Genomic DNA, 14,629 nt, shown 5'->3' on the forward strand with positions numbered 1-14,629 from the left:
AGGTACTGAAGATGCACTTCTCCTTTTTCGAAAGTTTCATTCTTAGCAGTAAAAGATAGAGAAGAGTCCTAACAGCAAGGAGATGGAAGCAGCCTCAGTGACTACTAACAAAAGAATGGATAATGAAAGTGTCATCCATATACACAAGGGAACTTTATTCAACTGTAAAAACCGAAATTATAAAATCTGAGGAAAAGTAGATTCATCTGGAAATTATACTAAATGATATTCTCACAAAGGAAAATGTCACATTTTTTAATCATATGGAAACACTAACTTTTGATGTTTATATGTATAAGTATGTGCATGAGTGTGAATGAAACTGGAAACAAAGTAATGAGGGGAGAGGAGAAAAAAAGGTGTTGAGGGAAGGGAAGAGCGTAACAGTACAGAGAAAACAGAAAGTTGGGTACTAGAGTGGAAAGGTAAAAGTGGAACAGAGAGCTGGAGTAGAAGATGGACAATGTAGAATAAAAATAATGTTTGAAGCTGGGCGGTGGTGGCGCACGCCTTTAATCCCAGCACTCGGGAGGCAGAGGCAGGCGGATCTTTGTGAGTTCGAGGCCAGCCTGGTCTAGAGAGCAAGATCCAGGAAAGGCACAAAGCTACACAGAGAAATCCTGTCTCGAAAAACCAATAAAATAAAATAAAATAATGTTTGAACATGTCACAATGAAATCTAAAATTTTGCATGATGATTTTTAAAAAAGTAGAAAACTAGAAACTGAAAAGCCACAAAACGTAACAGTGGTGAGTCTGCAGAGAGAAGGAAACAACATTTTGTAGCTATGCCTGGGAGTGTTACCATGATCAGGGCTGACCTCACCCAGAAGTTGTTACAGGAGAAAAGACTTCAAGAAAATAAAAGATTCAGAAAAGCATCTGAGTGGTGACGTCCAAGCCTCTGACAAAAGCTCAGGGCTTGGAACAAACTGGGAATGTGAGTGGAAACGTGCAGAAGATAGTATGGAGAGAAGTCATAAGAAAAGATAGTAGGAGGTGGGAGATGAGGGGGTCGTGAAGGGATTCAGAGGTGTGGTTGATGGCTTTGTTGTTATTCAATGTGAAACAGACAATGAATATGTAAGTGCCAGGATATACTTTCAGTTTTACGGGGATAGTGTTGAATGCTGTTAGGTTAGACTGAGGTAGATCAAGGGTGAAGGTGGGAGAGAGGAGCAGTGACCTCCAGGAATAAATTCTCTGTCATATGTGTTCTTAGAATGACATAAATACCTATATAAACTAACCATAAATACAATTTCTATTTAGTGGTTTTGTGATTATCTCCCGTAATCATTGAAAGATCTACTGGAGAAAGGTTTGTATGTAGTCATATTTCTGTGCTGTTTTATGGAAAGATTAGTGTTCATAAAATGCTAATAAAGAAATGGAAACAATATACCCTGTTTTCATAAAGTAAAATTCTAGTATCTATTGCACAAATAAATAACTTATTGGTGCTTTAAGAGAAATGTTTAAATTATCTTCGTATTTGAATCATTTATTGTTAGGTACACAACTATTTTCAAGGGACATTCAGATTAATGTTAAAGTCAGCAATGTAAATGTAGTAAGTGTATAATATAGTATAATGCGAAGTAGAAATGTCAAGGAGTAAAATAAAATTGAAAGTATTTCAAAATGACTTAAGAACATCTGAAATCTGTAAGAAAACACCTTATCTAAAGTAAAACCGGCATCCAGACTTACATTCATGTAGCTACTCACTAGGTTCTACTGAAAACAAAATAAAAATCATTAAGGAGACAGAATTAAAGGAGAAAACTTCACCAGAGAAGTCTTTGGAAAATGACATTCAAGTTTTGAGGCATGATTAGGGGTGGCTTGGAAGGCGAAGGTTCGTGACATCTAAGTTCGGATGGTGGCAGCGCCTTCCCACCTGGGTGACCATGGCCTCTGTCGGCCTGTGCTTTGTCTGTTTTCTCAGCACTATTTTGCCACAAAGCTGAACTGTACTGTATGGAGGACTCTGCATCCCAGTGACTTTACTTTCCAGTGGCAGCTCTGAGACTAACTGCTCTCCACTATTAGAGACGCCTGCTGACTGGACAGGAGATTATAACCTGACCCACAGTGACAGTTCCAATAAGGACTCCTATAGCTTCTGTGTCTCATATCTGTGTGTTCTATGTTCAGCTGCCCAACTCAAAAACATGAGCTCTCTGGTCCCTGTTTCTTTAACCCTCTGCTTCCAGCTTCCAAATGTTCACACCCATTTGTGTATCATCTATATAATGTATTCATAGATCTCAGAACTATCCCTGCCATTTTAATTTCATTTTCCCATTATTTATATGGATTATTAGGGGAACCATTTAATTGGTATTCTTTGTTCCTGTTTTATACTGTGTTCCTCCATTCTCCACATTGTTACCAGAGCAGTTTTCCTAAATTCAATGTGTCTATATATATGCTTGCCTGTCTGCATCTGGCCAGCATTTGGTATTCTCTTTCATTTGACCTCCATTCTTCTTTAATATATCTATGAAAATCTTGAAATCTTGTTAAAGAGCTGTGAACTCTCTTGAATGAAGTTTTCCCACCCATGATGCCCTGGAGCCCGCTGTAACCTTTAATCTCCAGTCTCCGGTTGCCTGGGAAACACCCACTCATCAACAGGAAGCACCCTGCAAATCTACAGTGTTGCCCCTGACACAGCAGGAATCGGAACTACCATCTTCTCTATGCTAATTTGCCCCAAACATACATGTCTATCATAATATTTAATTTTTATTTCCAATCCCCTACTTCATAAATAACTACAAATAGAAAAATACAAATTAAAGGAAATTTCCCATAACAATGCATGTTCACTGTAAGTTAACTTATGCATATTTCCAGGGATGGTATATGATAGGCTGGTATATGATAAACTTCCATCAAATACATCAGTATATATAAATAAATAATACTAGCTTTTCCAGCTTTTGTAAGAACAGTAAGGGAACAGGAATGTTATGACTCCAATTTTTCCTTTCTTTTCTTTTCTTCAGGAATCACAACTGTCCTAACAATGACCACAATTAACACCCACCTCAGGGAGACCCTCCCTAAAATCCCCTATGTAAAAGCCATCGACATGTACCTGATGGGGTGCTTTGTGTTCGTCTTCATGGCTCTTCTGGAGTATGCTTTGGTCAACTACATCTTCTTTGGGAGAGGACCCCAGCGCCAAAAGAAAGCAGCCGAGAAAGCTGCTAATGCCAACAATGAGAAGATGCGCCTGGATGTCAACAAGGTACATTGACAGGGAAAGTAGTTCTCCTTGCTTACTCTCATAGGGTGATGCTATAGAGCTCTATGGACTTCTTAACACATAGAGAAACATGGCCTGGAGAAGGGAATGGTAATATCCTCCCAAAATTACATAGATAATAACCGAGAGGCAAAATTGACTCCCTAAATGTATCACCCAATGTTTGAATGGCCTTTCTGTTAGCAGTAGAGATGTTCAAACTTCAATACCTGATAACCACACAAGCTGTTTCTCCATATATGAGAATCATATGTTATATTTAATTTACATTTCTCTAAATTTTGTTACTTCATTTAAATTTATTTAAAAAGAAAAATTCATTTCGTCTTACTCAATAGCACTTGCTAGTACATGACCTTAAATATAAAATAAAACTGCATTATTAAGCAATTGCTTATATTAAGTGAAGGCTCTGGACCTAAGATCCACATTCTCTTTGATTTAAAATAGAAATAAACAACTTTAGAAACATGTTAATTACCTACCAACAACAACTTGAGATGTTTTTCCCCTCCAAGTAATCAAAATGATAGGAAGAAGTAGGGAAAAGAGGAGTAATTTTCTCAAGTGACACGGATTACTTAATGCCTTGCCTGTGTGCCACTTACCCCGGAGCACTTCCCTGCATGAAGTGCCCCCATCTTCATTAAATCAAGCGGGACCACAGACTTCCTACACAAGTTTACACACTGTCTCTTCTTCAGAGTTTCATCTCAGTGGAATGTCCAGAAAGAAATTTTTGAAAGACTGAATCCTGGGTTTCTCCTAAGCCTGGGCATCATACATTTCAAAGGATCACTGGGTTATTCCAGTTTGGAGCCCAGTTTAGGAATCCTCACTTCAGGACTTTAGTGCCAGACTCAGTGGAGGTGGGTTCTCTGGTCCAAATGTAACTTCCCCGGGCTTGCTATTGTAATGCTTTCTGCCCTAAAAAGAATAATTATAAACCCATTTCTTCATTTTCCATGTTTGAACTTTTTGAGATAAATAAAATCATGTTTTTATTTAACATCTGCCCAAGTGTTTATGAAATAGTCTATAATACAGGACCCATTAAATAGTTCATGCTGATATCATGGGGAAGGGGGAAGAAGAATGTGCTTAAACCATCTGTAATTATTAGCAATAACAATAGTTAACTAGGTCACTGGCATCTTAATGTCTTCACCTTCAGTTTAATTCCAAGGATAGAACACAAGTGAGCTCCACCATTGGAATTAACTTGTGGCCAACTCCGTGGAAGCTCCTGAGTCATGATCCCAATTTAACCATAGGTCTGATATTTGTTTGAAGACTATTTTTAAAATAAAGACTCTTCTTTCTCAGATTATGATTTCTATAATGATAGATTTTATATGTAATCTCTGAAAGCCAATAAGCAGGAAATCTAGGAACTGTCAATGTATTGTCAGTGCCCAGGTATTCCGTAGCTGGAATCTTTAGGCTGGTAGACAGCAAACAGCCAGCCTATTGGTATGGCTTTCTCAGTTTGACAAATGAAAATACAGATAAATCCCTTTCATGATTTACTAGATATTGTATCCTAAGTAAAAAAAAGCAGAAAGAATAATAAATAAAATTGTCTCCTAGGACTAAGGTTTAAAATGAGTTTAAACGATTGCCTAATGCAAGACTGGCTTAATAAGATAACATCTAATCCCATTTCACCTTCATCTACCTGATCTTTTCATACTAATTTGCATTTAAATGATAAATTTAAGATTGAAGCAGTGGAGATTTCAAATAAATGGAATCTGAAGGAGCCTTACAAAGTTTTAAATTCAATTGTTTCCAGATGGAAGCAGAGAAAAACTCATGGGATAGGTACTTTTTGATGATGAAAAGTCCCTCCTTCTGTCTGAAGGTGGGCACAGTACAGACCACAAGTAGCAAAATAGAGAACACAGAAGAATGCCACATCAGCTCCTAGTACAGTGGTTCTCAAAACAGGATAGTTCGTCCCGCAGAGAAGTTTTGACAATGTCTAGACACGTGTGTGTGTGTGTGTGTGTGTGTGTGTGTGTGTGTGTGTGTGTGTGTGTGTGTAGCTGGAAGATGGCTGTTGCTACTGGTATTCCATGTGTGGCAGCCAAGGATGTCAGTAAACATTCCATAGTACCCCAAATAGCTTCCCATGCTGAAGAATTATCTGGCCCAAAGCACCCAAACTTCCTACTTCAGACCTGAGAAACAGTGCCCTTTCCCCTCCCCCAAATAATATATTTGAGTTGGTTTCATTAGTCTTTGACCACATGGTTTGACCATTTTATTTGATCACAACCCTAGTAAAGATATCCAGCACAATAATTCCACATCAAATTTTCAATCAACCTGGTTTAATATTTGGCCATTTGTGACAATAGAAAGAGTCAACATGTCTGGCCTTCAATTCCTTATCTGTAAAGTAGGGTCAATTCTTCTGTCATAATATTATTATGAAGAGATTATTTGAAGATTATTATGAGAATGTGAAAAGTGGGTAAGAGAGTCCTCATTACCTAGTAGCCATTCATTAAGTAGCATGTATCAATAAAAATGATATTTTAACCACTACTGCTTTTATATTAAATAGACCATCTACATTCTGATTGGTAATGATTCTTTGGTTTTACATGGTCCAGCATCCCCAAAGTAGAGTACTACCTAAAAAGGAGTGTATGTGTGTCAGAAATTACTATTACAGTAAGGGGATCCCCTTTTCAATAGTTGTTAGCTATAAAATTTACAGCAAACTTGTGTCAAATTCTGTCAGACATTTCATAGGGCAGCACATCATTTTGATTAGATTAAGACAAAAAGATGCCCATATAGCATTTCAGATACTGACTTTCTTTTCAACCCAGCATGAAAGGTCAGAGGAGATCCATATTGAGTTCTGATTATACAGTCTTTCTTTTGTGTCAGTATCATGCATAATGCCACTATTTCTTATCAGAAATGTCCCTTCTTTTCAAGCATAATTCTAAGGTTATTTTCCCCCAAGATTGGACACATAATCAGCTAAGTATTGTTATCTCCTGTCGCAAAGAAAAAAATCAGCTGCTAGGAGAGGGATTAGGTTTTTTTTTTTTTTTCTTTTCTTTTCCTGCTTTGATGGCTTCCTAGAGATGGAAGGTTTGTGTGTGTTCAGCTGTGGTGATTTTAAACTGTACAGTCCCAAGGTCAGGGCGTGATGAGATGGGGAATGTCAAAAGGAGAACGATGTGCTTGCTTCTGTACTTTCCTTTCTTCTCTTTATTAGTTGCTGTTATTTTTTTTGAAAATATTTTTCAGCTTTTGAAGCACTTCCCATCCTGTCACTTAAGTAACTCGGAAACCAAAGCTAATAAGGAAAACATGCAATAGCCAGAATTGTGTAGGAAAGTTTACCAGACCCTAGTACCTGCTCTGGGTCTCCCCAACCATAATTAGTGTGCATTCCATGGTACTGAGAAAAACAAAGGGAAATTGCAACTCTCATTTCATATTAGTCCATCTGTGCCATCAGCTTACTTGACCTAAACCCCAGCATCCTGCACATGAAAATCCATAACTCAGAATCTATTTTACCTCTACTTATGGAACAATCTAAATTGTAAAACATTAAGAATTTTAAATCAACTTCAAACCAACATAAGGCCTACTGATCTTTTCCCCAAGGGTCCTCTGCAGTAATTCAACACATATAATAATTTCCCCAAAAAATAGATAATGAGAAAAATATGCAAAATCTATCTTGATGTGAGCAAAGCCTATCTGTTTGTTTTTGCAGGTGTGTGTGTGTGTGTGTGTGTGTGTGCACCACCCGTTGCCATACACATACCTTTCCTTGCTGTAAGCTTTATGTGGTCTCGTGAGTTCTTTTTCTGCAAGTTGCTAAGTATTTGCATAGTTGAGAACCTAGTTATTCTTGCTTTTTCAGCCTTAGTTACTGCACACTTGAAATCACTCCAATGTGCTTTTTGTATTGTTAAACCTACAGCCACCAGTTTTCTAAATAAAACTCTTCCAAAAAGAATCCCTACTTGAGGTTCCTTAGTCTACATTAGGGTGTTGTGACTCTGTATTATCCTTATGACTTTGCTGAGGCCTTTATAATGCAAAGCCACTAAGACCGTTTCAATGTATTCCTACTGCTTAGAATGAACTCTGAAAATTCTTTTTGAAAACCAGCCAATCAGCATTCTCCCATTCTCCATTAGTATTGGTCTTTTTCCTTTATGCTTCCTGAAGACCAATAGCATTTATATATATCAAGCTCACCTTAATTACTGGTGCCATCAGTCAACTTAATTAGCACATTCTCTACTTTGTCTTCCAGATCTTTTATAAAGATATTAAACAAAATGGGACCCAGTATCGATCCTTGTGGGACCCTACTGGAAACCTCTCCCCAACTAGACGGACTACCAATTACGATTTCTCTCTGTATACGGTTAGATAGCCAGTTTTTAATCCATTTATATCTATTTCTGTTTGGGACAAATTTGTTTAGCTGTTCCCTTTAAAATAATTTTTGGCATCTTTGAAGATAATCTGTAAGCATGTGTCCACAGATTTGAGTCTAAGAGAAGTATCCTTTGAAGACCTACTTGAGTCTTCAATATAATACAGCTGTGTGGACAACAACCTTAAGAAATTATTGCAATGCTAGAGAACAAAGCAAGTAGATTGTATTTGGACATGCCTATTGTTTATATGGAGAGACTGCAGTATCATGATATAGCTTGGCTTTCCTTGGTTTTGGTGTTGAGTGTTTTGAACAGTTGAGTGAGTATTCTGTTGTTTGGAATATTGGAATTCAGAACCTTTACGTTCTACCCTAGATTATTTATTTGTGACTAAGATTGCTATGTCTGCATTAAGTCCTTGCTTTATTGTTATTTATTTTATCAATAAGCATTGTTTTGGCAGAACTGGCTCTGTTGTCATGAGAGATAAAGACAGTAATTGAAAGTATTCTGTGATTGATCAAGTCTCAGTTTATTTTTACTAATACTTAGAGTTGGGGTTCTGAATCCCCATGTGTCTGTGACTTTAATTGACAAACTGTCCATCATATTACCTTTGGAGTAAGAGGAAGAGAATGAACACAATAATCTCAGCCTTCCACCATTAGCCCTTTGGGACATTTTGGTTTTGAGTTTTAATGTCCATTTCCTGATGGAGATGAAGTGATACTGAGTGCTTTTCAACCCTTCCTGTGAGGACTTGATGCCTAAGGAGTTCCCTATTGTGTCTCTGAACTATCTCACTTTTCTTTAATTTTGATACTTGGGCTTCAAGAGCATTGACACTTCATTCTTTGGTCTTGGTGCAGAGGCACAGATGTGAGTGCTATATCAGATGGCTTCTTTGTTTTGGTTCTTCATTGCTTTTATAATTTTTATTGCTTGTTAGGAATTTACCCGAAAAATGGCCATAGGTTCTGGAATCAGAGACATTTGAGAGTTTGTTAATCATGGTTTTCGTCTTAATCTCTTCAAAATTCTGGAAGCTAAGGCGTCTGTGCTTTCAGGCTATCATGACTATGCTGTTTCTGCTCTGATTTTTAAACTTCAGGTACTCTTGTTGAAATGAAGGTAGAAAGTAGACTGGTTTGATCCAGCACCACTCTGGGAAGAATGATAATCATTTTGAATGCAATCCTGTGCAAGCTGGTGTTTAGACTATTATTGAAGAATGTTGCATTAAAAAAATAACAAATCAAATTATTATGATTGGTCTGATGATTGGATAAAACACCAAGAAAATTCAGAACATCCTCTCACCATGAGAATATTTTGAAGAAATGTTGCTTCTTATATGTCAAGTTGTTTTTAAGTGATAGCTTCAAAGAGTTAATACTCTATGGCCCAATGATCAAGACCCTTCTTTTTCAAGATCTTGTTTCATATAACTGGTTAAAGAGAATGTTCAACAATATAAAATGAAGTACAAAATTTAATGTTTTCTGATTTTGTGTGTTTTTCCAGATATGTCTTTCTTCTCTCCTTTGGGTCTTTAAGTTTGTGTTCAGAATTTGAAATATAAATTAACAGTGAGGATTTTAAATAATGTTTTTTTAATTAGAGCTGTAATATGCTAAATAATCAAGATGTTCCTGGCAATCATGAGATGCAAGAAGGCGGCTGTATTTTAGAGTCAGACTGAAAAGGGTCCACATTGTGTTATTGTTTTTATGAGCTGTGCAACATTGGATATTTTAATGTTTTAAGTCCTTTGGCTGAAAACTGGAGTCACTAATTTCTGCCTTATGGAGCTGCTAAGATGACTGGGATAATTATGCTAAAAACATATACAGTACCAGCTAAGAGCACTCGGTTAAAATTGGCCAGAAATATTGGGGTGGTGACAGAGTTTTAAAGAAGGGAAAACACCTATATCCCCACACATAGGTATAACCATCATTAATACTGCCTTTGGTTCAAGCTTAGGAATACTCTTTTATAGAGATAATCATGTTCTGCCATTGGATAGATTGCTAGTTTTCCCATTTCCAAGTATAAATCCAATTAATGGTGGCAATATTTTACTGAGAGCCAAATCATCAGGGATGTTACTACAAACAACTATAAAATGAGCCTCATTTTGCTGACATACTTTGTGTGCTGTTAACTCCTGTTATAGAAAATGGAATACTTTTGGTTTCATAATGAAATGATACCCATTTACTTATCACTCCCTATGTTGTTCTGTATGTAGTTTGCTCAGATATTGGCACCATGGAGGAGTGTGCCATATGTACATTTTTGCCTCTAAAATGAGAGGGAAAAAAAGAAACAACAGAAAGCACATATTTTACTCTGCCCAATTAAGTATTAGAGAGATGGGAGGATAAAATAAGTCTAGATCTATTTTTCTGTCTAAAAAGTTATAAAGTAAAACCAAAAATTGAAAAGTAAAACAAACCAAAGCAACACTCCCCTCCAACTGATGCACTGCCCAGCAAAATACAAGTAAATGAAGCCAGGGCTAATGCAAGCAGAGTTCAGACAAATCTACCCAAACTGTAGATAAGGAAAGAGGAAAACCTAACAGCAAAGTTTGAGTCAAGATGATGGATGCAAACCAAAGAAGAGCATAGAAACCCTGGAAGAGGTCAATGAAGTCAGGAGCAGAAGGGGCCAATAAGCAACAGACAAAAATGGGGCGTGGGGAGAATCAATGGAGAAAAGTTACATCTCAAGATCCATTTTATGATAAAGTTTTCTATGAAGACTAAAATGGAGAAGAAACAAATGATTAGAAATGAGAATGAGAGGGGATTAAAGGGGGGAACTAGGCAGATTGAGTCACTGTAGCCAAGGCTCATGACCTGGGTTTAATTCCAAGACCCACACAGCATAACAAGAGAAATGATTTCTACAAGTTGTCTTCTAGTCACCTCTCACAAGCATGCACCCATACATATGCACATATACAAATACACACACACAGAGAGAGAGAGGGGATGGGGGAGAGAGGGAGAGAGAGGGAGAGAGGCATAGATCCAAAGGCAAAGTAGTCTTTCTAGAGACTAGAAAATGTGTGTGGAAAGAATGTTACATTTGCATCAACTAAAACTATTAGGATCACTATAGAAAGGTAGCTCCTATCTTCGAAAAGAATGTCTAGTTCAGATAGTTTCCACAATAAATTCTTTCAAATATTAAAATGTAGTCACCTTCTGCAGTACTAAAATTCTTGTAGGACATAGCCGGAAGGAAAACTTACAACTGATCTAGAAGTTCACCACAGTTAAATGATGCCAAACCCCTATCAAACCTCTATAAGATAAACTATAGGTCTATAGATCTATAGGTTTACTTCAATAATGATGATCAACGGGAGGAAAAAAAATCATTAGATAGATATATCCAGAAAAGACCTGGGCTAACTTTAAGATGTGTGTTATCTTGAAGTACAAGGATAATAAGCATAAAAGTTGAAAGAGTGAAAATTTTCTCCCTCTGTAGACACCATAAAAGACTGTTCATAAAACTTCAGCATCTACTCTTGGCTATAAATGAAAAATAACTTGATAAACTGGACAGTCAAATCTCCAAAAGAAAGTAGACTAACATTGTCCAATAGCGTTCAATTTTAAAACAAATGATCCACCTCTTAAAGCTCCTGAACTTTGGGTGGGGCACACATAATATGGATATTTATCTTCTCATTCTGTCTTATGCCTGCATTTATCCATGCCTGAATTATCTTACAGTATTTATTTTACACTGACAGAGTCTCAGATTCTAGAAAATGAGGTAAAGTTTCTATTATCAGGAAACACATTTTTCCTGAGAAAACTCTGTAAGGCTTATGAAATGTTTATTAAAGAAAGAAGAGAAAGTGTGTGTTCCATGAGCAGTTCTGGGAACCAAGAGCTGGCATCAAATTTTTATTAACCACCTTCCTATTAATATTGAATTATTTCACAACAAAAAAAAAATGTAATACCTCCGGCAAGTTCCTTTTTGTGTTACTAAGGAAATTCAGGATTGCTATGGCCTCTGCTATAATGAGCTTTGCAAGATAGCTTGATGCTTATTTAATTTTGGCAAAGGGTACGCAGGGAGACATAACAAAAATGGACCCTGACATGACTTTTGAAATCCCCCTCTATAGTTTCCTCCCTTCTATCAGCTCTGACTACAGATTTCTGGAAGCTGGAGAAGCTGTATCAGGACACCTGTGGTGCTTCCTTAAAGAGGACTAGGGGCTGAACATCTGAGTCAGGAGAGGGAAAGGCAGCCAGTCTCAGCAGCTGCCTTGAGAGCATACTGTAATATCAAGTACCCACATATGAATGCTGCTTCATGGAGCATTTCACATTTCTGCAGGCTGGGAACAAGAACTATTATTGTTATTGGACACATTCATGAAGTACACTATGATAACCCAATACATGTATCCAGTATGCTCTATTTAAATTGGGATAATTAGTGTTTTAATACTTTTTTCATTATTTAATTCTAGGAACCTTCTGGTTCTTCTCTTCTAGTTCTTCCTATGATATGCAAGGTGACCATGAACTGTCACATCCCTGTGGTGTAGGATATTAGATCCTCCTCCTTCTGTCTATGTTTGTTACCTATTATCTAACTTCCATCTATAGCCCCCTATACCTCACATCTTCATAATCTCTAGTTGTCACAGTTCACATTCAGATGGACTATTTTAAGGCCCAGGAATTATTTGAGAATGCTGGCCTTCTGAAACCAAACACACGAGTTTTGTCCCTGTAACAGTCTCCCAGCTACACTCTGTTCTGCTTCTAATTGCCTTTGGCAGGGTAGCATGGAACTTCTCACAAGAGTACAGATTTGGAAAGAACATCATGAATGTGATGATAGTTCACTAAATATTTACCAAAGGATTACTCCTAGAGAACAGCAATCTCTATATTGATGGTTTAAGGGAACAGAGAGTTCTAGGTTGAAGAATCCAGCTTCACCTTGGATTGGAGACAGCCTGTAACTTAAGCCCCAAGACTCAGTTTTTAGCAGTGTCTGCTTGGGATGGAAGGTTGGTGATTCACAAAATCCCCTTTTGCACAGCAGAACTTTCAGCTCTGCCTTGAAATGGTGGTCTTAAGAACTATCCCAAAAGGCAGGCAGAAAGTTCTTGAAAGAGCAGCTGGCAGTTGCAAATGGCAACTCTGACATTGAACAGTTAGAATGGGAGGACAGAGTTGAGAGTGCTTTCTGGGTTTTAAAATGCACTTCTAAATTTGGTGCTCTAATTTCATTGGGTCTGCTGAGCCTTGCCATGACCTCTGTAAGATGATTCTAATAGTATTAGTACTCAGAATGAACTGAACACTAGTTTATTCAGTACACAGATAATATGTACTACTCCAGTTCACAGGAGGGAGATGTTGCATTCAGATGTATGCTCAGGAAAAAGATCACAGAGTATAATGTTAATTTTAATTCTAAAATGAAAATTTTAAAAGGGAAAATGTCACTCTTCCATCTACTTTGTTGAATGTACAAAGCATGTAAGAACAACATTTCACTCTAAGGGGACATTTGAAGGATCTTCCCATATGAACAAAGAGACTAATCCATAAACAGAAGAAATGACTAGTCCAAGGTCACACAACAATTAGATAACAAAGGCTAGTGCTCTGACATACCATGCCCCATTACAGCACTGTCATCTATCCCAAGAGTTAAAAGTTTATAATAATTTGATCTGCAGGTCACCTCAATCTCTTTATTCAAACAAAAATGTCTCTGAGAGATGTGAATATACAGGACAGCACTTTGGTAGAATGAAAACCATTTTATCCCCAGCTTGGACAACTCTGTAGCAATGAGCAAATTATTCAAGTCTCAAATATTGATATCTCTCAAAAGCTAATACTTACTAAGGCTATGTAAAGTCAGAAGTCAATGAAGTCATCTGCTTGAAATAGCTCCTACTATCCACTACCACAAAACACAATTATATAGAGGGTCATCTTTAGGCCAAAACATTAGAATCACCGATATTCTAAATAACCCTTAGCTCTATTTCTGGCTTACTATTAGGTCAGAATTTCTGATTGCTCAAGAAGATAAAATTTAACAAAACATCCAATGAATGCACATGACCACATTTTTTTTCCTTTATAAAGTACCAGGGCAGCCAGACAGGGGTGGTGCATGCCCTAATCCCAGCACTTGGGAGGCAGAGCCAGGTGGATCACTGTGAATTTGAGGCCAGTCTAGTCTACAGAGTGAGATCCAGGACAGGCACCAAGGCTACACAGAGAAACTGTGTCTTGGAAAAACCAAAAATATATGTACATAACGTAACAGGGCATCAATTGAACACAGTGTGCTGCCACATCTTCTAAATTTGTATTTTTTTTTTCATTTCTTTGCTTAAAGTGTAGCCTCTGAGTTCCAGAGTTTAGCAACATGTGCTGTATGCCATCATCTTCCAACTTCCTAGCTAGGGGAAATTGGCTGTTAGAATAGGGCACAGGGATGTTGGACAAGGCTGTGTCAGATTAACAGCAGTTCTCCTAAGGAGAGAGTTGAGGAGGCAGAGTACTGGGTGCATCTGACAAGTGCTCACTAGGGTAATTCACCGTGTAATTGGCCAAATGCATAGAAGCCATCAGACCACAGCTGAGTAAGAAATCCTTGGCTACTGTGGAGTTTATAGCTCCCTTGGCAGCCCCAGCTCTCTCCTGGAGGGTTTATATGTCGCCTTGCTTGTGATTAATCCAGATGCTTGAGTGAGGAACATCATATGTATGCACATTTCCAAGGCCTCATTTTTTTCTTTTATATCAGATATCACTGACTTTTAGAATGTCAAGTGGCATGGTCAGGGCTGGATGATTTATCACAGTTCCTCTCAGTCTTTACTATGCGTACAGGTAATCTAAGA

At 37.6% G+C, this 14,629-nt stretch overlaps 1 protein-coding gene across 2 annotated transcripts in view; it reads left to right on the forward strand.

Moving 5' to 3' along the window:
* Gabrb2 (gamma-aminobutyric acid type A receptor subunit beta2) overlaps positions 1 to 14,629 on the forward strand; it is a 216,687-nt gene that overhangs the window by 180,660 nt on the left and 21,398 nt on the right. The window contains exons 9-10 of one of the 2 annotated variants that reach the window (XM_016005044.3): positions 3,018 to 3,262; positions 7,581 to 7,694. In XM_016005044.3, the coding sequence (XP_015860530.1) occupies positions 3,018 to 3,262; positions 7,581 to 7,694 (359 nt within the window). The remainder of the gene's footprint in view (positions 1 to 3,017; positions 3,263 to 7,580; positions 7,695 to 14,629) is intronic. The other variant, XM_006971617.4, reaches the window with a different exon arrangement.

Source organism: Peromyscus maniculatus, chromosome 8 (assembly GCF_049852395.1).
Source record: "Peromyscus maniculatus bairdii isolate BWxNUB_F1_BW_parent chromosome 8, HU_Pman_BW_mat_3.1, whole genome shotgun sequence".
NCBI lineage: Eukaryota > Metazoa > Chordata > Mammalia > Rodentia > Cricetidae > Peromyscus > Peromyscus maniculatus.